General features: G+C 39.3%; 3 protein-coding genes across 5 annotated transcripts in view; 2 read left to right on the top strand and 1 right to left on the bottom strand.

Annotated features, from left to right (window-relative positions):
- LOC101166068 (calsenilin) overlaps positions 1 to 24,116 on the bottom strand; it is a 31,929-nt gene that overhangs the window by 6,314 nt on the left and 1,499 nt on the right. Inside the window, exons 2-4 of one of the 3 annotated variants that reach the window (XM_011481841.3) lie at positions 23,020 to 23,194; positions 16,536 to 16,538; positions 16,267 to 16,391 (exon numbers count right to left, since the gene is read on the bottom strand). In XM_011481841.3, coding sequence (XP_011480143.2) covers positions 16,267 to 16,391; positions 16,536 to 16,538; positions 23,020 to 23,194 — 303 coding nt within the window. Of the gene's footprint in view, positions 1 to 16,266; positions 16,392 to 16,535; positions 16,539 to 17,899; positions 18,853 to 23,019; positions 23,195 to 24,116 lie in introns of those variants that run through there. The other 2 variants (XM_020707706.2, XM_011481842.3) reach the window with 2 other exon arrangements.
- LOC111948380 (paramyosin-like) lies at positions 3,123 to 5,470 on the top strand. Its single transcript, XM_023961157.1, has one exon. The coding sequence runs from the start codon at positions 3,577 to 3,579 to the stop codon at positions 5,431 to 5,433; it is 1,857 nt and encodes a 618-aa protein (XP_023816925.1). The 5' UTR covers positions 3,123 to 3,576; the 3' UTR covers positions 5,434 to 5,470.
- LOC111948381 (paramyosin-like) lies at positions 10,286 to 12,754 on the top strand. The gene has a single exon (XM_023961158.1). It carries the CDS (start codon positions 10,819 to 10,821, stop codon positions 12,673 to 12,675), a length of 1,857 nt encoding a protein of 618 aa, XP_023816926.1. The 5' UTR covers positions 10,286 to 10,818; the 3' UTR covers positions 12,676 to 12,754.

The raw sequence follows: 24,116 nt of genomic DNA, 5'->3' as shown, positions 1-24,116 counted from the left end.
CCAGCCCGGCTGAGAAGAATGCCGTTTGGATGCTCTCTACACACTGTATGAGCCCCTGATTGAAGTTCCAGAGCAGAGTGTGAAGTTCTCGTGTTCTGCACAGCTTCATCAGGTCCTCAGCATGACAGGATCCTGCAGTGATGAGGCTGTGATTACTGAAGATGGGATGAAAATAGGTTGCTGCCAACAACCTTTCCAGAGAGGCTCTCTGGCTGAGAGACTCCATCATCCACATTCCAGGAGAGGGAGCAGACCCATGGCCGCTCCAGAATCCACAACGGCTCTTTTAAGAGCCACCTACCAAACCTTTAGGAGCTTGCTTCTCTCTTCTTCACAGATTTTAGTCATAACTTTCAAAGGACTTAAGTAGTTAATTAGGTAAGAGATTAAAACATGCTTAGGAGTACATTTGGACTGGAGCAGAACTGCCCTCTTCCTTGTTGACCCTTTTGCTATCTTAGATGATCCCACCCTTACATTGACGTGTTATTCCTACTATGACAAAAGTGGATTAAGGTGCAAAGATTTCTGTAATCCATGGACACCAGTAAAGATCCCAAATCATTGAAGAAAAAAGGTTCAGCGCACTGTCTAGTGGGTCTAGATCAGTGTTTTTCAACCAGTGTGCCGCGGCACACTAGTGTGCCGTGGGAGATGGTCAAGTGTGCCGTGGGAAATTGTCCTCATTAACTGATCTAAAAACATTTTCCATCTCCAGGATTTCAGCTCTCTGTTCATCCAAACAGGCCCTGATAAAACACTGAGGAGTTAGGAATATAAAAGATGTAAAATACATTTTCTTTGCGTTAATTTTATTTTATTAAAGACATTTTGATAAGAATGACTGTACAGTACCGCGATTCAGCTGCACCTTCGGCTGTATTTGGGAAAAGTCCCGTCCCTTTAACTGTCTCCACCAATCATTCTTGGGGAGCTTAATCACATGTCATCGGTCTGACCAATCAGAAGTGGTTAAAGTCTTCACTTCCTTGTCCCGATTTAGCTCGTAAAGTCGCTCAGTTCTAACAAAAATAGCAGCTAAAGCTCGTCTTTTGCGCTGTAGCTTTGCACAGAATCCGGTATCAGACCGTGGAACAAGTGAACAAAACACTGAAGCTCCGAAAACCGATCTCCAGCCGTTTTATGCACTACATCTCCCATGATGCATTGGGTCATGAGATTGACAGCGCACAAGGAGATCTGTTGTTAAACGTCTTGAAACAACGAACACACATCAATCTGTTTTTAAATCTTCTAACTTAACTTTTATTGCATTTTTTAGGAAAAAAAACAGCTGCAGTTTCCAGCTTTTTCTGACACAATTATATCAAAAATGCATGTGAGATTGTGGAGGGACTGTAGATCAATACAGACCATGAGTTTCTCCTTTTTTTTTTTTTTTTTGGATGCTGGTGTGCCGCGGGATTTTTTTTAAGGTTAAAGTGTGCCGTGGCTCAGAAAAGGTTGAAAAACACTGGTCTAGATGACCCAACTCCCAATGGTAAAGTGCCTAGGATAGCACAAGGGTTAAATCAAGCTACTATATGGGGCAGAATGCTTTTTAGTAGCATTAAAGCAGTGAAACAAGTTACCCACAGTTTAAAATCTGTCTTATCAGAGTTTAAACAACCGCATGCCACTTGTGATGCCACGTGCACACAGAGCATGCGTGGTGCATTCAAGACTGCATTGAACAGAGGTTTTTGAATGTGCTTGTAGCTTACGGTGCTCACACAGGAATGTCACCATTGATATTTTCTCAAAAGTCACAGCTCTGTCTTCCCCTCTGGTGACCAGCGGGAACCATCTCCAGAGTAATGAATGCACTCCATCTCCCAGTAACCCCAGCGTGCAGTTTCTGAGTGCTGCACACAAAATAAATAATTACAAAAGTGGACGCAATGTTTTACAATCATCTACAAAAATTGTGACAAAATTATATGATCAAGATAAATCACCTTTCACAGGTTAGTAATCTTATTTTAATAAGGAGAAATCAGGCTGGGAAGCATGAGGTGGGTGCTAAAGTGACTGCCAGCATTCTAGTTTGGGTCATGTATATTTTGATTAATGTTTGATGCTTTGTTGAAATTTGGTGGAGGAGGAATTATGGTGTGGGCTTGTTTTTCAAAGGTTGGGCTTGGCCCCTTAGTTTCAGTGAAAAGAGCTCTGAATGCCTCAGGATACCAAAACATTTTGGACAATTCCATGCTCCCAACCTTGTGGGAACAGTTGGGAGTGGGCCCCCTCCTCTTTCAACTGGACTGTGCACCAGTGACCAAAGCAAGGTCCATTGAGACATGGATGACAGAGTTATGGGTTAGGAATGGGATAGCACTTTAGTTCATATGTCATTCAAGGCAGTTGAGCAAATATTTTCGGTAATAGAATGTATCTTGTGAGACATGTAGGACATTCTCAGGTTGCGATCGATGCCTGACTGTCCTTAACTGGAACAGCAGGGTTCTGTTGACGTGCCTCAATGCACAGCAATGGCGCCTGCACGCTCACATCACCGTGTATGTGGGCGGCCGTGGTGCAGCGGTAGGGCGGTCGACCCATGATCGTAAGATTGCAGGTTCGATTCCCGCCTTGCACGCCCATGTGTCGAAGTGTCCTTGGGCAAGACACTGAACCCCACCTTGCCTCTGGTGGAACGTTGCCGCCAAAGTTCGGCAGCGGAGCCGCCATCAGTTTGTGAATGTGTGTGTGACTGTGTGAATGGGACTGTGACTGTAAAGCGCTTTGGGCCGTATACACGCCATTATATAAGTATACGCCATTTACCATTATCCATGTATAGCAGCAAATAGGCAAAGGCCAATCCAGTAACATATATCGGTGGTCTGTCGCTACACAATACTGGCACATGTCCTTGAAAGAGGCTTGGTGTGAAATGTAAAAACCGCCTGACGGAAGGCAGAGGACAGTTGCTTCTGCAAAGTGCATTAAATTCTGAAAATAGACACATGGAATGACAATAACCTACCTTTAACATGGTCAATTTACAACAGAAATAATTATTTCATCAATTATTAGCATTTGCCTTTTATTTCATTGGTTTCAATTGTTTTCTAGAATGCTGTGTTGTCATGGTAACGGCCACAAAACGTGCACAGACTGCAACTCACACATTCACACCCAAATACAGTGGGGGAGGGGCCATGCCACACATGATGATGTCACCCTTGGTGATGTCACTCTTGGTGATGTCACACCTAATGACGGATATTACCAAGTGTGACATCATCATCGAGAGGACTTTGCCTGGGCATGTTCCCACCCAGGCCTTTGATCTTCATGGGGGAAAGGGGGAGGGGCTTAGAGTATGATGTCACACATGTTTTTGCCTTATAGGACCCTCAACTAATTCTGTTTCATTGCCCGTTTGGTTCGCACCAGAGAGCATACGTTCTGTTCCCCAGCTACGAAAACCTTGCAATCTCGTCAGGTCCCTTCGAGCTACTGAGGAACACGCAGTTTTTTTCTACGTTACAAAAACTGCATCTACTTTCTTTATCATCTACGAGAACATTTTAAAGATTTTCTTAGTTATCCTGAAAATCAATATTTAAAATGTTCCCTCGCGTTTTTGGAGATTCTGGTGTAGAGGAGAGCTACCTCACACAGAATCTTTCCAAACTTCAGAAAAGAGTCCAGGAAAACATCTCGCTGACCAACCAGCTGCAAACCCTCGCCGCTGAGCTGGAAGGCAAGAAAAATCTGAGAGAGACCTTCTCTGGACTCTGCCAGGCAAAGAAATCGGCCGCCACACTTACAAAGAAGCTGGAAAAGGACTTGCAACGTGTCAACAAGAAAATCCAGGAGCAAAAACCCCTGGAGGACCGTTGCAAGAACCAACAGGAAAAAGTCAACCTCCTGACAGAGACCAACACCACTCTCAAAGAAACTCTTCAGGAACTCCAGGCCAGAGTTCGGGATACTAAAGAGTTATCCACCGAATTAATCCAAGTCAAACTCACCGCCAAAGCTCTGAGTCAGGAGAACAGTGAGCTACTGAAAGAGGTTCACAGGGTCCAAACCACCCTTGTGGCCCTTGAACCTCTGGAACTTCAGCTCAAAGACGAGAAGAATCGCCTCCAAACACTGCAGGACAAAAACACTGCCCTCCAGAACCAGCTCAAAGACCTCCAAAGCCATCGTGAGGAGGAGGCAGCAACAAAACAACGTTATGCCTCCATCCTCATCCAAACCAAGTCTCTGGAAGAGGAGAACTCTAGCCTTGATACTGAAATTATCCAGCTCACTGTGCAGTGTGAGGAGGCAAAACTTTGGGTTCAGCAGCACCAGGACATTACCATCAACCTTAATGGACTGAGACAAAACAACGCTGAACTCTTGAAAACACTGGAAAATCTGAAAAAAGAGCAGGAACAACTCATCCAGTCAGAACAAGAATACCTTCAAGCCAAGTCAGACTTTCTTTCGTTGAAACAAGAAAATGAACGTTTCACAAAAGAAGTCAAAGACCTTCAGGAGAACCTCAAAAATCTCCAAGATTTAAAAGAAACATTTGCTGCATTGAAAGCTGAACAACAAACGGTCTCAACCCAAAACAGAGTCCTCACCTCGGAGTTCTCAACTCTAAAAGTAAAGCTACACAAGGAAAGGGCACGCATCCGCAAAAACCTTGGTGTGTCTCCAGATGAGTTGGAACAGAAGTACAAAGAAGAATCGGATTTGTTCCAGTCTCTGCAGAAAGAAAACGCCAACCTGAAAGAAAAGTTGACAGAGCTGGAGAAAAAGAATGAGAAAGACTCTGAGATGATGCTTCAGTATTCCTCTCTGCAGGCTGAGAAAAAGGCTGTGGAGAGTGAATACAAAACAATAAAGCAGCAGATCAGAGTTCTTTCTCAGCAATGTGAGGACTTCAGGCCAATGATGGAAAAATTCAACGAAACCACAGAGTCCATCAGTAAAGTCCAAGAAATCAATAAATCCCTTTTGGAGGAACGCACAAATCTGGAAATCATGAAAGAACAATTAGAAGGATTGGCCACAGAATATCCACAAATGGAGACCAGCATTGCAGAATTGAAGAAACAAAATTTTAACCTCACCAAAGATTTAGAAAAGATCAATTCAGAAATTCTGGGCCAAAAACACCTGGAGGTCAAATATGCAGCTGCAAAACAAGAACATGAAGCACTTCTGGCTGAAAATGCAGTTCTAAAAGCCAAAGCCTCAAAGTCTGCACAAGAACCACAGAACGCTGCTTTGAGGCGCCCTCTCCGGACTCCAGCCAGAGCTGCTCCAGGAGAACTTCCTGCTCCAAACCAACCAAGTCAGCCTGTGTTGGAGGAAACCTCTGAAATCACACAAAGAACTAGCAGGTTCCAACAATACAGAGCTGCACTTGAACAGCATCAGGGTGCCTTACCAAAAAGGGTTCCTGGTTCCCGGCGGGTCTAGGAACTTAAAAAGCTAAACTTAAGCAACCCTGATATAAAAAAAAAAGTAGAAGAAATAAAAGTACAAAGAAAAAATAATACTAGTAATAATAAAAAAAAAAGTAAAAACGGATTATGTATAATGAATGTAAATAATAATAAATTAATGTTAATAATATTATTAACAGAATTACACTATAATTATATGAGAAAAAAATCATATAATAAATGATAAACTACTAATTAATAAAAAAAAAATGTATAGATAGATAAATAACTGTAATAATATTGAGAAATTAAAACTGTATTTATAAGAAAAACAATATAAATTATAATAAATATGAATGTACATAATAATATATTAATGTTAATAATATTACCAAAATAAAACAATAATTATAAAAAAAAACAATGTTAATATAATAAATAATAAACTATTAATTAATAAAAAAATATGTATAGATAGATAAAAAAACATTAATAATATTAACAAAATAAAACTGTATTTATAAGACACTCAATATTGATTATAATAAATAATAAACTACTAATTAATTAAAAAAAACGAAGCTGTCTCCCGACGGTCTAAACCCGGCTTACGTTCCCTATAAGTGGGTGAACAATCCAAAGCTTGGTGAATTCTGCTTCACAATGATAGGAAGAGTAGACATTGAAGCATCAAAAAGCGATGTCGCTATGAACGCTTGGCCGCCACAAGCCAGAGCTGCTCCAGGAGAGCTTCCTGCTCCAAACCAACCAAGTCAGCCTGTGTTGGAGGAAACCTCTGAAATCACAGAAAGAACTAGCAGGTTCCAACAATACAGAGCTGCACTTGCACAGCATCAGGGTGCCTTACCAAAAAGGGTTCCTGGTTCCCGGCGGGTCTAGGACCTTAAGATGCTAAATTAAGGCAACCCTGAATAAAAAAAAAAAAGCTATAATATTACAAAGAAAGAATAGTAATAGCATTAAAAACAGATTATGTAATATGAATGCAAATCATAATATATTAATAATAATATTTACAAATAAAACTATAATTATTATAAATATAAGAGAAAAACAATATTAATTATAATAAATAATAAACTACAAAATAAAAAAAAATCTATAGATAGAAAGATAGATTAACTTCTAATAATTTTAACAAAATAAAACTATAATTATTAGAAGAAAATACTAACTATAATAAATAATAAATTACTAATTAATAAAAAGATAGATAGATAGATAGATAGATAGATAGATAGATAGATAGATAGATAGATAGATAGATAGATAGATAGATAGATAGATAGATAGATAGATAGATAGATAGATAGATAGATAGATAGATAGATAGATAGATAGATAGATAGATAGATAGATAGATAGATAGATAGATAGATAGATAGATAGATAGATAGATATCAGTCACAAAAATTGATAGATAATGAACCCAAATAAGTCCTGTGGGTTTTCTCCGAGCCCTTCGGTTTCCCCACAATAATTCTTAGTGATTGGCTAGTGACTGATTAGTATCCCCTCCCTGAATCGCCACCTTATCGTGGTGGAGGGGTTTGCGTGCCCGAATGATCCCAGGAGCCAGTAGTCGGGTGGTGATCCACCTCAAACTGGTCCTGGGGGACGGGCCAGACTAAGGGCGGTTCAAACAAAGACCTTTTTATTCCTAGATCCACCAACCCCCCCAACCCCATAAAGAGTTACCAGGGCCCCACCCTGGAGCCCGACTAGTTAGTGCTGGTCTGGTGGTTTCTTCCTTAATTGCTATGGGGTAGTCCTTGCCTGAGCACCTCCCACCCAGATAGAGGTGCATCTTTAACGACGACCCATCCCCAGCCCGGCTGAGAAGAATGCCGTTTGGATGCTCTCTACACACTGTATGAGCCCCTGATTGAAGTTCCAGAGCAGAGTGTGAAGTTCTCGTGTTCTGCACAGCTTCATCAGGTCCTCAGCATGACAGGATCCTGCAGTGATGAGGCTGTGATTACTGAAGATGGGATGAAAATAGGTTGCTGCCAACAACCTTTCCAGAGAGGCTCTCTGGCTGAGAGACTCCATCATCCACATTCCAGGAGAGGGAGCAGACCCATGGCCGCTCCAGAATCCACAACGGCTCTTTTAAGAGCCACCTACCAAACCTTTAGGAGCTTGCTTCTCTCTTCTTCACAGATTTTAGTCATAACTTTCAAAGGACTTAAGTAGTTAATTAGGTAAGAGATTAAAACATGCTTAGGAGTACATTTGGACTGGAGCAGAACTGCCCTCTTCCTTGTTGACCCTTTTGCTATCTTAGATGATCCCACCCTTACATTGACGTGTTATTCCTACTATGACAAAAGTGGATTAAGGTGCAAAGATTTCTGTAATCCATGGACACCAGTAAAGATCCCAAATCATTGAAGAAAAAAGGTTCAGCGCACTGTCTAGTGGGTCTAGATCAGTGTTTTTCAACCAGTGTGCCGCGGCACACTAGTGTGCCGTGGGAGATGGTCAAGTGTGCCGTGGGAAATTGTCCTCATTAACTGATCTAAAAACATTTTCCATCTCCAGGATTTCAGCTCTCTGTTCATCCAAACAGGCCCTGATAAAACACTGAGGAGTTAGGAATATAAAAGATGTAAAATACATTTTCTTTGCGTTAATTTTATTTTATTAAAGACATTTTGATAAGAATGACTGTACAGTACCGCGATTCAGCTGCACCTTCGGCTGTATTTGGGAAAAGTCCCGTCCCTTTAACTGTCTCCACCAATCATTCTTGGGGAGCTTAATCACATGTCATCGGTCTGACCAATCAGAAGTGGTTAAAGTCTTCACTTCCTTGTCCCGATTTAGCTCGTAAAGTCGCTCAGTTCTAACAAAAATAGCAGCTAAAGCTCGTCTTTTGCGCTGTAGCTTTGCACAGAATCCGGTATCAGACCGTGGAACAAGTGAACAAAACACTGAAGCTCCGAAAACCGATCTCCAGCCGTTTTATGCACTACATCTCCCATGATGCATTGGGTCATGAGATTGACAGCGCACAAGGAGATCTGTTGTTAAACGTCTTGAAACAACGAACACACATCAATCTGTTTTAAAATCTTCTAACTTAACTTTTATTGCATTTTTTAGGAAAAAAAACAGCTGCAGTTTCCAGCTTTTTCTGACACAATTATATCAAAAATGCATGTGAGATTGTGGAGGGACTGTAGATCAATACAGACCATGAGTTTCTCCTTTTTTTTTTTTTTTGGATGCTGGTGTGCCGCGGGATTTTTTTTAAGGTTAAAGTGTGCAGTGGCTCAGAAAAGGTTGAAAAACACTGGTCTAGATGACCCAACTCCCAATGGTAAAGTGCCTAGGATAGCACAAGGGTTAAATCAAGCTACTATATGGGGCAGAATGCTTTTTAGTAGCATTAAAGCAGTGAAACAAGTTACCCACAGTTTAAAATCTGTCTTATCAGAGTTTAAACAACCGCATGCCACTTGTGATGCCACGTGCACACAGAGCATGCGTGGTGCATTCAAGACTGCATTGAACAGAGGTTTTTGAATGTGCTTGTAGCTTACGGTGCTCACACAGGAATGTCACCATTGATATTTTCTCAAAAGTCACAGCTCTGTCTTCCCCTCTGGTGACCAGCGGGAACCATCTCCAGAGTAATGAATGCACTCCATCTCCCAGTAACCCCAGCGTGCAGTTTCTGAGTGCTGCACACAAAATAAATAATTACAAAAGTGGACGCAATGTTTTACAATCATCTACAAAAATTGTGACAAAATTATATGATCAAGATAAATCACCTTTCACAGGTTAGTAATCTTATTTTAATAAGGAGAAATCAGGCTGGGAAGCATGAGGTGGGTGCTAAAGTGACTGCCAGCATTCTAGTTTGGGTCATGTATATTTTGATTAATGTTTGATGCTTTGTTGAAATTTGGTGGAGGAGGAATTATGGTGTGGGCTTGTTTTTCAAAACTTGGTCTTGGCCCCTTAGTATTAGTGAAAAGAACTGAATGCTTCAGGATACCAAAACATTTTGGACAATTCCATGCTCCCAACCTTGTGGGAACAGTTGGGAGTGGGCCCCCTCCTCTTTCAACTGGACTGTGCACCAGTGACCAAAGCAAGGTCCATTGAGACATGGATGACAGAGTTATGGGTTAGGAATGGGATAGCACTTTAGTTCATATGTCATTCAAGGCAGTTGAGCAAATATTTTCGGTAATAGAATGTATCTTGTGAGACATGTAGGACATTCTCAGGTTGCGATCGATGCCTGACTGTCCTTAACTGGAACGGCAGGGTTCTGTTGACGTGCCTCAATGCACAGCAATGGCGCCTGCACGCTCACATCACCGTGTATGTGGGCGGCCGTGGTGCAGCGGTAGGGCGGTCGACCCATGATCGTAAGATTGCAGGTTCGATTCCCGCCTTGCACGCCCATGTGTCGAAGTGTCCTTGGGCAAGACACTGAACCCCACCTTGCCTCTGGTGGAACGTTGCCGCCAAAGTTCGGCAGCGGAGCCGCCATCAGTTTGTGAATGTGTGTGTGACTGTGTGAATGGGACTGTGACTGTAAAGCGCTTTGGGCCGTATACACGCCATTATATAAGTATACGCCATTTACCATTATCCATGTATAGCAGCAAATAGGCAAAGGCCAATCCAGTAACATATATCGGTGGTCTGTCGCTACACAATACTGGCACATGTCCTTGAAAGAGGCTTGGTGTGAAATGTAAAAACCGCCTGACGGAAGGCAGAGGACAGTTGCTTCTGCAAAGTGCATTAAATTCTGAAAATAGACACATGGAATGACAATAACCTACCTTTAACATGGTCAATTTACAACAGAAATAATTATTTCATCAAGTTTTAGCATTTGCCTTTTATTTCATTGGTTTCAATTGTTTTCTAGAATGCTGTGTTGTCATGGTAACGGCCACAAAACCTGCACAGACTGCAACTCACACATTCACACCCAAATACAGTGGGGGAGGGGCCATGCCACACATGATGATGTCACCCTTGGTGATGTCACTCTTGGTGATGTCACACCTAATGACGGATATTACCAAGTGTGACATCATCATCGAGAGGACTTTGCCTGGGCATGTTCCCACCCAGGCCTTTGATCTTCATGGGGGAAAGGGGGAGGGGCTTAGAGTATGATGTCACACATGTTTTTGCCTTATAGGACCCTCAACTAATTCTGTTTCATTGCCCGTTTGGTTCGCACCAGAGAGCATACGTTCTGTTCCCCAGCTACGAAAACCTTGCAATCTCGTCAGGTCCCTTCGAGCTACTGAGGAACACGCAGTTTTTTTCTACGTTACAAAAACTGCATCTACTTTCTTTATCATCTACGAGAACATTTTAAAGATTTTCTTAGTTATCCTGAAAATCAATATTTAAAATGTTCCCTCGCCATTTTGGAGATTCTGGTGTAGAGGAGAGCTGCCTCACACAGAATCTTTCCAAACTTCAGAAAAGAGTCCAGGAAAACGTCTTGCTGACCAACCAGCTGCAAACCCTCGCCGCTGAGCTGGAAGGCAAGAAAAATCTGAGAGAGACCTTCTCTGGACTCTGCCAGGCAAAGAAATCGGCCGCCACACTTACAAAGAAGCTGGAAAAGGACTTGCAACGTGTCAACAAGAAAATCCAGGAGCAAAAACCCCTGGAGGACCGTTGCAAGAACCAACAGGAAAAAGTCAACCTCCTGACAGAGACCAACACCACTCTCAAAGAAACTCTTCAGGAACTCCAGGCCAGAGTTCGGGATACTAAAGAGTTATCCACCGAATTAATCCAAGTCAAACTCACCGCCAAAGCTCTGAGTCAGGAGAACAGTGAGCTACTGAAAGAGGTTCACAGGGTCCAAACCACCCTTGTGGCCCTTGAACCTCTGGAACTTCAGCTCAAAGACGAGAAGAATCGCCTCCAAACACTGCAGGACAAAAACACTGCCCTCCAGAACCAGCTCAAAGACCTCCAAAGCCATCGTGAGGAGGAGGCAGCAACAAAACAACGTTATGCCTCCATCCTCATCCAAACCAAGTCTCTGGAAGAGGAGAACTCTAGCCTTGATACTGAAATTATCCAGCTCACTGTGCAGTGTGAGGAGGCAAAACTTTGGGTTCAGCAGCACCAGGACATTACCATCAACCTTAATGGACTGAGACAAAACAACGCTGAACTCTTGAAAACACTGGAAAATCTGAAAAAAGAGCAGGAACAACTCATCCAGTCAGAACAAGAATACCTTCAAGCCAAGTCAGACTTTCTTTCGTTGAAACAAGAAAATGAACGTTTCACAAAAGAAGTCAAAGACCTTCAGGAGAACCTCAAAAATCTCCAAGATTTAAAAGAAACATTTGCTGCATTGAAAGCTGAACAACAAACGGTCTCAACCCAAAACAGAGTCCTCACCTCGGAGTTCTCAACTCTAAAAGTAAAGCTACACAAGGAAAGGGCACGCATCCGCAAAAACCTTGGTGTGTCTCCAGATGAGTTGGAACAGAAGTACAAAGAAGAATCGGATTTGTTCCAGTCTCTGCAGAAAGAAAACGCCAACCTGAAAGAAAAGTTGACAGAGCTGGAGAAAAAGAATGAGAAAGACTCTGAGATGATGCTTCAGTATTCCTCTCTGCAGGCTGAGAAAAAGGCTGTGGAGAGTGAATACAAAACAATAAAGCAGCAGATCAGAGTTCTTTCTCAGCAATGTGAGGACTTCAGGCCAATGATGGAAAAATTCAATGAAACCACAGAGTCCATCAGTAAAGTCCAAGAAATCAATAAATCCCTTTTGGAGGAACGCACAAATCTGGAAATCATGAAAGAACAATTAGAAGGATTGGCCACAGAATATCCACAAATGGAGACCAGCATTGCAGAATTGAAGAAACAAAATTTTAACCTCACCAAAGATTTAGAAAAGATCAATTCAGAAATTCTGGGCCAAAAACACCTGGAGGTCAAATATGCAGCTGCAAAACAAGAACATGAAGCACTTCTGGCTGAAAATGCAGTTCTAAAAGCCAAAGCCTCAAAGTCTGCACAAGAACCACAGAACGCTGCTTTGAGGCGCCCTCTCCGGACTCCAGCCATGGCTGCTCCAGGAGAACTTCCTGCTCCAAACCAACCAAGTCAGCCTGTGTTGGAGGAAACCTCTGAAATCACAGAAAGAACTAGCAGGTTCCAACAATACAGAGCTGCACTTGAACAGCATCAGGGTGCCTTACCAAAAAGGGTTCCTGGTTCCCGGCGGGTCTAGGAACTTAAAAAGCTAAACTTAAGCAACCCTGATATAAAAAAAAAAGTAGAAGAAATAAAAGTACAAAGAAAAAATAGTACTAGTAATAATAAAAAAAAAGTAAAAACGGATTATGTATAATGAATGTAAATAATAATATATTTATGTTAATAATATTATTAACAGAATTACACTATAATTATATGAGAAAAAAATCATATAATAAATGATAAACTACTAATTAATAAAAAAAAAATATGTATAGATAGATAAATAACTGTAATAATATTGAGAAATTAAAACTGTATTTATAAGAAAAACAATATAAATTATAATAAATATGAATGTACATAATAATATATTAATGTTAATAATATTACCAAAATAAAACAATAATTATAAAAAAAAACAATGTTAATATAATAAATAATAAACTATTAATTAATAAAAAATATGTATAGATAGATAAAAAAACATTAATAATATTAACAAAATAAAACTGTATTTATAAGACACTCAATATTGATTATAATAAATAATAAACTACTAATTAATAAAAAAAAACGAAGCTGTCTCCCGACGGTCTAAACCCGGCTTACGTTCCCTATAAGTGGGTGAACAATCCAAAGCTTGGTGAATTCTGCTTCACAATGATAGGAAGAGTAGACATTGAAGCATCAAAAAGCGATGTCGCTATGAACGCTTGGCCGCCACAAGCCAGTGGCTGCTCCAGGAGAGCTTCCTGCTCCAAACCAACCAAGTCAGCCTGTGTTGGAGGAAACCTCTGAAATCACACAAAGAACTAGCAGGTTCCAACAATACAGAGCTGCACTTGCACAGCATCAGGGTGCCTTACCAAAAAGGGTTCCTGGTTCCAGGCGGGTCTAGGACCTTAAGATGCTAAATAAAGGCAACCCTGAATAAAAAAAAAAAGCTATAATATTACAAAGAAAGAATAGTAATAGCATTAAAAACAGATTATGTAATATGAATGCAAATCATAATATATTAATAATAATATTTACAAATAAAACTATAATTATTATAAATATAAGAGAAAAACAATATTAATTATAATAAATAATAAAATACAAAATAAAAAAATCTATAGATAGAAAGATAGATTAACTTCTAATAATTTTAACAAAATAAAACTATAATTATTAGAAGAAAATACTAACTATAATAAATAATAAATTACTAATTAATAAAAAGATAGATAGATAGATAGATAGATAGATAGATAGATAGATAGATAGATAGATAGATAGATAGATAGATAGATAGATAGATAGATAGATAGATAGATAGATAGATAGATAGATAGATAGATAGATAGATAGATAGATAGATAGATAGATAGATAGATATCAGTCACAAAAATTGATAGATAATGAACCCAAATAAGTCCTGTGGGTTTTCTCCGAGCCCTTCGGTTTCCCCACAATAATTCTTAGTGATTGGCTAGTGACTGATTAGTATCCCCTCCCTGAATCGCCACCTTATCGTGGTGGAGGGGTTTGCGTGCCCGAATGATCCCAGGAGCCAGTAGTCGGGTGGTGATCCACCTCAAACTGGTCCTGGGGGACGGGCCAGACTAAGGGCGGTTCAAACAAAGACCTTTTTATTCCTAGATCCACTAACCCCCCCAACCCCATAAAGAGTTACCAGGGCCCCACCCTTGAGCCCGACCAGTTAGTGCTGGTCTGGTGGTTTCTTCCTTAATTGCTATGGGGTAGTCCTTTCCTGAGCGGCTCCCACCCCGATAGAGGTGCATCTTTAACGACGACCTATCCCCAGCCCGGCTGAGAAGAATGCCTTTTGGATGCTCTCTACACACTGTATGAGCCCCTGATTGAAGTTCCAGAGCAGAGTGTGAAGTTCTCGTGTTCTGCACAGCTTCATCAGGTCCTCAGCATGACAGGATCCTGCAGTGATGAGGCTGTGATTACTGAAGATGGGATTAAAATAGGTTGCTGCCAGCAACCTTTCCAGAGAGGCTCTCTGGCTGAGAGACTCCATCATCCACATTCCAGGAGAGGGAGCAGACCCATGGCCGCTCCAGAATCCACAACGGCTCTTTTAAGAGCCACCCACCAAACCTTTAAGAGCTTGCTTCTCTCTTTTTCACAGATTTTAGTCATAACTTTCAAAGGACTAAAGTAGTTAAATACAAATACAATACAAAAATCTTTGTAGCTGAAGATTAGACAAATTCACAGACAAGTTACTAAATTCTAATACATAATTTTGTTTGTGATTGTGTATCTTTCTAAAAATTAAAAAACAGCTATTAGTGGACTAGTTAATGGGAATTTGTTTATTTTTTTTGATGAAGACCACAGAGTGCAATATTTACTAATATTTATTTGGTTTATGATAAAATATATAAGTACACTTACTGTCATAGGATGCCACCTGTGCAACAAAGTCAGTGGTGAAATTTCCTCCCTCCTAAATATTCCAGAGACAACTGTCAGCCCTATCATAACAAAATGGAAGAGTTTGGAACCTACAAACAACAGCAACTCATTCACCAAGCGGTTGGTAACGTAAACTGATGGAGAGGGGTCAGCGGATGTTGAACCTCATAGTGCAAAGTGGTTGCAGACTTCTGCACAGTCAATTGCTAAAAAAGTATTTGCTCACCCATCTAAAAGGTGTTATAATCATTGGGCACCAGTGCACAAAGCAAGGTCCATAAAGACATGGATGTAAGAGTCTAGTGTGGATGAACTTGACTGGCCTGCACAGAGTCCTGACCTGAACCTAATAGAACACCTTTGGAATGAGTTAGTGCAGAGACTGAGAGTCAGGCGTTCTCCACCAACATCAATGTGTGATCTCACCAATGCACTTTTGGAGGAAGAGTTGAAGCTGTAATATATGCAAAAGCTGGACAGACATCATGTTGAACTCTCTGGGTTAGGAATTGGATGGCACTCCAGTTCCACAGTACTAATACTCATTTCATGTGTGCAATATTCATCTTTTTTTTTTAACCGAACAGGTTTTGGTATTATTTATTTTTTATATGTACTAGAAAAAGAGCTGCTGGAAACAATTTCATTGTGCACTGCATAATGAGAATAAAAGATTCTGATTCATTTGTGAGTCAAGGCAGGTGGGCAAATACTTTTGATAATGTAGTGTAAATTACTCAAACTTTATTTGAAGTATAAAATTAGGCTTTTGCTTTTCTTGTTTCACAATAATCAGCAAATTCTGGATAAAAGTTTTATTATCAACTAATAGTTCACTTTGTTTTGGTGTATACCCCAAATACAAAACCCTACCTCTTGCTGGTATTTTATAAACCTCCAAGTTCCAAATTATTTGAATTTTTTTAAATTAACATGTGGAAATCAACTTATGTCATATTTCTCTAGTGAACTTTGAAAATATATATTTAATTTCTGTGTTCATTTTTGTACATTGCTAAAGTTTGCTATTATTTTTCTTCAGCTGCAAATCTTGTTTCCTGTTTGTTTTATTTTAGCTCTGAATGTTTGGTTTGTAATAAATCTCCTCAAAACTTCCTGTTCTCTCACCAGATCGATGAGCAAATGTATCAAAGGAATGGTATCTGTAACGGGCTGAGTGCTGTCTTACATTTTTGAAGCCTCTGTAAAGAGACTGAAGCTCCTTCTTGGTAAACTTGGTCTGGGCTTGCAGCTGCTCAAGGCCTTCAGGTTGGTGACGCACCATGGAGAGCTCGAGGTCACTGTCACTAGTGTCTGTTGCATGGAAATGGAAAATACAGGGGGAAAGAGCAGGGTGGGGGGCATACAGAAAGGATAGAGGAGTAAGTAGTGAAAGGAATTGGGGGAAAAGGGACTGAAATGGAGTGCACAACATAAAGAAAAGAGGGAAACACTCACCGTCTGTGTGGAAAAGAAAGCGAAGCACATTGAAGAAGGAAGAAAAGGGAGGAGGAAAAAGGCAGGAGATGTCATAACAGAAGAAGATGAATATAACTTTGACAAATGAGACAGTAAGGAAAATGTGGACATTTTGGGAGGAAAGACAAACTTGCATTATTAGAGAGTTAGACCATACAAAAAGACAAAAACCAGAGGAGATATCAGAATAGAAAATAACAAAAAAACATCAAAAAATTGAGCTCCTTTATTGTAGACACTTGGGAAAGTTTGATATTTTGATTCACTTGACTCAGTGTGAGTTTTTACAACAGAACTGGTTTGCTCTGCAACGACATTTTTCCAGCATAATATAAACATATGTGGCATAAATCACATTTTTTGGGTTTAATTTTTCGAATCAAATTCTCACTTTTTCAAATGTGACCAATCAATTTTTTTAAAAATAAATTTGTGTGAGGAAACAAGAAAAAAATAATTCTTTAACCTGCTAACATTGTATCATCTTTTTATGTCCTTTTTAAAGACAATGATTTCTTACAGAAAAAATGTTTCATGTTTTATTAACATTTGTCTGCAATGAGAAGTGTGGCAGCGTTTTAGAATCAGAGCTAACAGGGAAAGTTTAACACAGATTAAAGGAGAACTGATTCCTTAGAAAACTAGAGAACAATTCCCAGAATTGTACCGTTTGAGTTATTCCCCTTCTTTACATTAATGTTAGACAGATGGAGAAGAGCCAAATGAAAAAGAAGAGAGTATGTGATGAAAAATGAAGTGAAAAGAATTCATATCTAGATTAAAATATTTTCAAATGATTAATTTTTTTACTAATGTAGAAATATAAAAATGTGCTTACTAAACATGATGCACGTATGTATATTTTACTAAAGCATCTTAAAACATTTCCTACAGTGGACGAGTTAAAAATGATTCGTGCAAAACTATCCAATTAAAAATGGATAATATTTTTTAAAAAATACTTAAAAACTAGTTACAATGAGAACATAATTTAGTAAACAGTCAACAAAATACCAGAACCAACATGAAAATTCCAAAAACTCAATAAGTTTTTTCGAATACACTACACAGATATCTGCTTTTTTATGTGCCAGAATCTTTACTGGCAAAGTGCAAAAACGGCCTTTTTTTAATTAAACGTGATTATGAAAGACAAACATTTCTCGACTTAAGAGGAGAAAGTCATATTGTCATCAATGAGAAGGTTTAGCTAAACTAACTGGGATAATCAAAATATCTAAGTCCGTTTTTTTATTTATTTTAACTCTAGGTTGTTATTATTTTTTAAGAAGGAAATACAGCAACGCACTCATATAACTGGACAGACAATCCTTATGCCTTACCTTCCAGAGACAGAGGCTCCCAAATCCCAAACTGTTTAAGAACAACAATAAATAGTCCAACAACAACAGTAATGGCAATTATTTCCATGCCCTCCAAACCCATTGTTTGCCTCGAATAGCACTGCTCCAAAAACCCTTAAAATGGACCAATCCGCCCCCTGTTCTGCCAGCCTGCAGAATAATACCATCTTCATCTGCCTCCTGTCCATTTTCAAGTCTTTTATACTTGCATCAGCAGTCGTTACTTTACCTAAACCACTAGCTGGCAAAGAAAACACATAACAGGGTGACCGCAGAGTATCCTCCTTAGGTAAGAGGGCCCAAAGTCCATCATGTGCAGGAGAGAAGCCGGACACTTGCACAAAGTCCAAACTCTCTACAGTTGTTTCTCCTCTCAGGCAAGCCATTAGTGATCCGGTTCGGTTTAGCACCAACTCATGGCTCTACTCCTCTTTTTATCTCCTACTCTGCTGCTCTAAAAAGAATCCATGTGCAAGCGAGGCTGATGGAGGAGTGGGCGTGGTTTGTCCTCGATGCATACACAGACCTGAAAGGCCCTATTCTCACACTAAAATATTTAAATATGATTTAAGCTCATTATTTTAGGTTTCTTAAAGGGTTGATCCTTCACTCTTATTGGGTAAAATAGGATGTTTTGACTATGAGGCGGTCAGAACAACAGCACTTAAAGCTCAGCTCTAATGTAAACGCTGTTTATCTTTAATTTTGAGTCTTTTCACGATCACATAAAGAGTGAGGAAGTGTTTGAGCAAAGCTCAGTACTGATGAGTCGGCACATCATAATGGAGCAAATGAGGCAGACAGCAAATCAATTGCTGAGAGATGACATTTTAGTCTGTGAAGAGGCAGAGAAAAGTGAGCCGCGTGTGCTTTTGATGGAGGGAAAGGAATCCAAACTTCAAATGGATTTTAGAAAGCCACTTCGCTAATAACTAATGAACTTGAAATCCATAGTAAGTTAAAAAAAAAAAGAAGCATAAAAAGCTCAACACTGTGTCTGCATTTGCAGACATTTGTTCAGTATACCAAACTGAATGGAGGGAAACTTGGATTGATTGATTGATACTTTATTGATCTTGAGGGAAATTGCGTGGCTGTCTTTTTACCATCACACCAAGAATAAGACATTGTAGATGAAAAAGTACCATCAAAAGAAGCATAATTAAATACCTAGAATAATAGTCAATAAAACTTTTAAATCGCAAGAAATCTACAAGAATGACTTAGCTTGTGCCGTCTCTTACACTGGAACTTCCTTTAAAATGTTGATGCACCTTAAGTGCTGCTCTGTTCGTGTTCTCCCTATAGTTACGGGGGGGGGGGGGGCATGTTTAGATGTGGGTCATAAAGGCTTCAGCTTCATCAGCGTTGCTTATTGACAACACTGAAAGCAACACAAAAGCACAGAGGATCACAGAGCCTCTCATTCACAAAGGTGTGCTTTTTGTCACTAAGTGAGTTTTCCTCTTTTTAACTGCAAAACACACAAAATCCCAAAATGTTTTCATCTAGTTTCTCATTTAATTACAGTGGTATGAGAAAGTTTGGGCACCCCTGATAATTTTCAAGATTTTTCTTCATAAATCATTGGTTGTTCGGATCATCAATTTCAGTTAAATATATCATATAGCAGATGAACACAGTGATATTTGAGAAGTGAAATGAAATTTATTGGATTTAAAGAAACTGTGCAATAAGTACTTAAACAAAAATAGTCAGATGTGTAAATTTGGGCACCCCTGTTGTTTATTGATATGACTACCTTTAGCAATAATTATTGGAACACAAGATTTGTATTATAAGCTCATTGACCCTTGACCTACATACACACATGAAGCCAATCATGAGTAGAGGTATTTAAGGTGACCAAGAGCAAGTATTTCCTCTTTGCATCTTCTCTGAAGAATGTCAACACGGGAACCTCAAAACAGCTGTCAGATCACCTGAAAACAAAGATTGTTCAACATCGTAGTTTAGATGAAGGATGAAGAGATTTCAGCTGTCAATTTCCACTGTGAGGAATATAGTGAGAAAATGGAAGACCACAGGCACAGTTCAAGCAAAGGCCCAGAAAAATCTCAGCTAGGCAGAGGCGAAGGATGGTGAGAACAATCAAACTCAACCCACAGACCAGCTCCAAAGACCTACAATGGGATCTGGCTGCAGATGGTGTCACTGTGCATCGTTCAACCATTCAGCGCACTTTGCACAAGCAGATGCTGTAAGGAAGAGCAATGGGGAAGAAGCCTTTTCTGCACACATGCCACAAACAGAGTCGCTTGAGGTATGCTAAAGCACATTTGGATGAGCCGGTTTCATTTTGGAATAAGGTGATGTGGAATGACTGATGAAACTAAAATGGAGTTATTTGGACATAAGAAGGGGCGGTATGCTTGGCGAACAAAGAACACAGCATTCCAAGACAAACACTTACTACCCACAGTCACATTTGGTGGCGGTTCCATCATGCTTTGGGGCTGTGTGGCCAGTGCAGGTACTGGAAATCTTGTCAAAGTTGAAGGTCACATGGATTCCAGTCAGGATCAGCAGATTCTTTCAAACAATGTTCAAGAATCAGTGACAAAGTTGAAGTTGCGCCGGGGCTGGATACTTCAACAAGACAATGGCCCTAAACACTGCTTTAGTCCTACAAAGGCATTCATGCAAAGGAACAAGTACAATGTTCTGGAAGGGCATCTCGGTAAACCAAAATACCTTCAACCAGAATCCATGCCCTCATTGGAAGCTATAGGAAGCGATTGGAGGCTGTCATTTCTGCAAAGGAGGATCTACTAAATACTGATGGTATGTTTCGGCTGGGATGCCCAAATTTACACACCTGCCAATTTTTGTTTAAGTAATTATTGCACAGTTTCTTTAAATCCAATAAACTTCATTTTACTTCTCAAATATCACTGTGTTCATCTGCTATTTGATATATTTAACTGTAATTGATGATCCGAACAACCAATGATTTATGAAGAAAAATCTTGAAAATTATCAGGGGTGCCCAAACTTTCTCATACCACTGTATCTTATTACACTTGATATAAGACTAATTTAACTTACTAGTAACTTTTCATCAAAATCTTCAGTACTATCTCTAAAGAAACTGCATACTAGATACAATTTTGACAGCTTTATTCCAAAATGTGTAATTCTTGTCTTATGTTAATTGGTCTAAATAAGCATAGTTGGACAGTTTTAAGTGTTAAAATAGTTAATAAGAAAAGAATTAGTATGTATGTAAATGTACCAATATATTTTACATAATACACAATTGCTTTAGGACATATCATTTTTAATAAATTTAGGGTTTTAATAGCTAAATAGGACATCACAACCTATTTTGATACATCTTACCAAGACAAATCCTACCACTAACTAACCAGCTCAGTGGCCTTATGGTAGAGTGGAAGGTTGTGAGTTCAACCTGAGTCATACCAAAGACTCTAAAAATGAAACCCAATGCCTCTCTACTTGACAGCTAGTATTAAGGGGGTTGGGGATTGAGGAGTTAAACCACCAAATGGTTCACCGCGGCGTGTCTGCAGCTCACCACTTTCCCAGGGGCAATAGATTTAATATTTTTGCAACTACTTAGACATTTTAGAACGATAACTTGCTACCATGTAAACACACAGTCACTTAGAGGCTTGGTTGTGACTTTAGAGGATTCTTTCAAAACTGCTGCTATTTTAATGCAAACTGGTGATGCTATATTTGCTTCTCTTTCTCTCCTCCACAGACCATCACTGAAGAACATGCCCATGTTTGACAAGCATTATTAAAATCAGTCAGCTGTTATCGATATTCAGTGAATAATTTAATTTGTTTTTTTCTAAACTTTTTTTCAAGTAAGCTAAGTCATTAAACACCAACACAATTGGAAAAGTGCAGCGAATTAAAAGGAATGTGGAACAAGACACGATCAGTTGCTATGATACTGATATAACACTAGATGGCGCCAAATTACGGTCAAAACAAGATGTTGGTGAGAAAATGTTAATTTAAAAATGCTGACATCTGGATAATTTTCAGCTTAACACTTGTGCTATCCTAGGAACTTTAAGATTGGGAGTGGGGTCATTACGACCCCACAAGACAGTGTGCTGAACCTTTTTTCTTCAATGATTTGTGATCTTTACTGGTTTGCACGGATTACATGTGATCCTCTCCACCTTTATCCACCTTTGTCATGGTAGGGAGAACACGTCAGGGTGGGGTCATAGGCTAGCACAAGGGATAAAGGTATCTAACAAAACCCCTAACTGTGATGGTTTAATGTGATGTAAACAAAAGTTCATCAACAGTTTCTAAAAAGGTGTCTGTTTTTCTACTTCAGATTTTGGGGTTTTATTAGTGATACATATCTTTATTTAGTATAATTTGATGTTGTTATTGGGTTAGATGTTTTATAACATTATATTTCTTACATTTTGAGTTGTTTGATGACAGGTCGAGCTCAAGTTTATGAGCTCCTTGATAGTTCTGCCTCCAAATTTAGGTAGAACCCTATATTTTCCTTTGTAAAAAAATCTTAGGGGTCCTTGGGGTCTTTTTTCATTTGAAAGATCCAGTAAAGGTCAAGATCAGATGTCAGATGACTAAAAAAATTAATTCATCAGTACACATGTGGAAGTATATTAAACTGCAAAAATGCATGCAAATCAGTGTGAATCAATGTGTTCAATGCTGTTTTTTTAAAGTGAAGTTTCAGCCTCAAACCTGTCTTGGCCCTAACTGAAAGTTTTTGTTTGTTTTCCCATCTGATCCTGATCCATGTGCTGTGTTTCAATATGAGCCAACCTTTAATGAAACAGTCTGTTTAGGTTTGTTTCAAACTGTGAGGGCAGAACTTATTATTTTGGGCCAGAACAACAAAAAACAATATATATTTATTAAATTATGGAATTATTAAGTAAGGGTTTTTACTTGAATACTGTATTTTTTAATATGTAAACTATCCAATCAAAAACTGATAACAAATGAAACCAACAAAAAGTTAGACATCTTTTTTTTAAGTTCTTGGTAAAAGATCACATGTCTATCCTTAAGCAAACTAACAGGAAATGTTGTATTAGGTGGTATGTTTTTACCTGGGCCTTGTTGTGTGGTGCTGGCGATTATCCACTTGACAAGACAGCATTTCATGAGCGATTTGCGCGTGAGTCTGGGTTTCTGCCACTTTGAGCCGTCTGTCTGTTTAATCGAGTTTGAATCTTTGCCGTTGGCATCAGGCAGGAAATCGCCATCCACCGCTTTCCCATCTGCCTGAAGAAAGAGAAGTAACTTTTCCAAAGAGGAAAAGAAAACTGTTGGGACACAAAGTCAGACTATACTAATGAATCCAAATGTGTTAGTTTTCCTTAAAATCTAAGATCCTGTTCTGACCTCATTCCTGGACAGGAATCTGCTCACCTTTCCTGGATTTAATAAATGTTCTTATCATGTAGTAATCTCCCTAACTCTGATTAAGACAAGTTTACACTTTATTTTCATGAGAAAAAATTGTGAAAGATTTTGGAATTTTCAGAATGATCTTTATTGCTTATTTGCACATCAGTCTGACATCAGTCTGACATGTTTACACCTTTACACCTAAAACTGAAGTGTTCTCCCTTTCACTTTTTAAAATAAAATAAAAAAATCTTTGAGTTTAATAAAGCATACATGTCTCAAAAGCCTGATTATAACAATAGTTTACATATTTTTAGCCTTATTTACTATTCATGACAGCTGTGAGGTGGGGGTGGGAAGAAATTTAGCTGGATAAACGGAAAAAACTCTGATCTGTCAAGCTGAATCGTCCATCTTCAGAGCAATGTTAATTTGGGCAGAAGGAACCCTAAACAATTTGACCATTCCTTGGGCTTAATGCTTCAGAATCCAACAAACAATAAACCTAACATTTATTTTTCTCTAAAATCTACAAGGCTGCAAATGTTTGATTTCTTTCCCACTTTTGCTCTCACATTGAAGGGCTAAGATGTAGAAGTTAACCCGTCAAACAGTGCTGAATGTCAAAGATTGTGTCCTATTCTCCTCCTGCTTTGTCCCTGTCTGTAGGTTTTAAAACTTGTGACAGTAATCCCCAAAAAAACAAAGAGAGTAGCTGCATGGCGGAGAGCGCACAGGACCACTGTGGAGGGATCTCCCCGGTCCCCACGCTGTCCTTCTTTGAATATGTGGAGCA

This window comes from Oryzias latipes, chromosome 12 (genome assembly GCF_002234675.1).
Source record: "Oryzias latipes chromosome 12, ASM223467v1".
NCBI classification, from domain to species: domain Eukaryota; kingdom Metazoa; phylum Chordata; class Actinopteri; order Beloniformes; family Adrianichthyidae; genus Oryzias; species Oryzias latipes.
The sequence above is the reverse complement of the archived record's forward strand: the minus strand, read 5'-3'. Positions and strand labels throughout refer to the sequence as shown.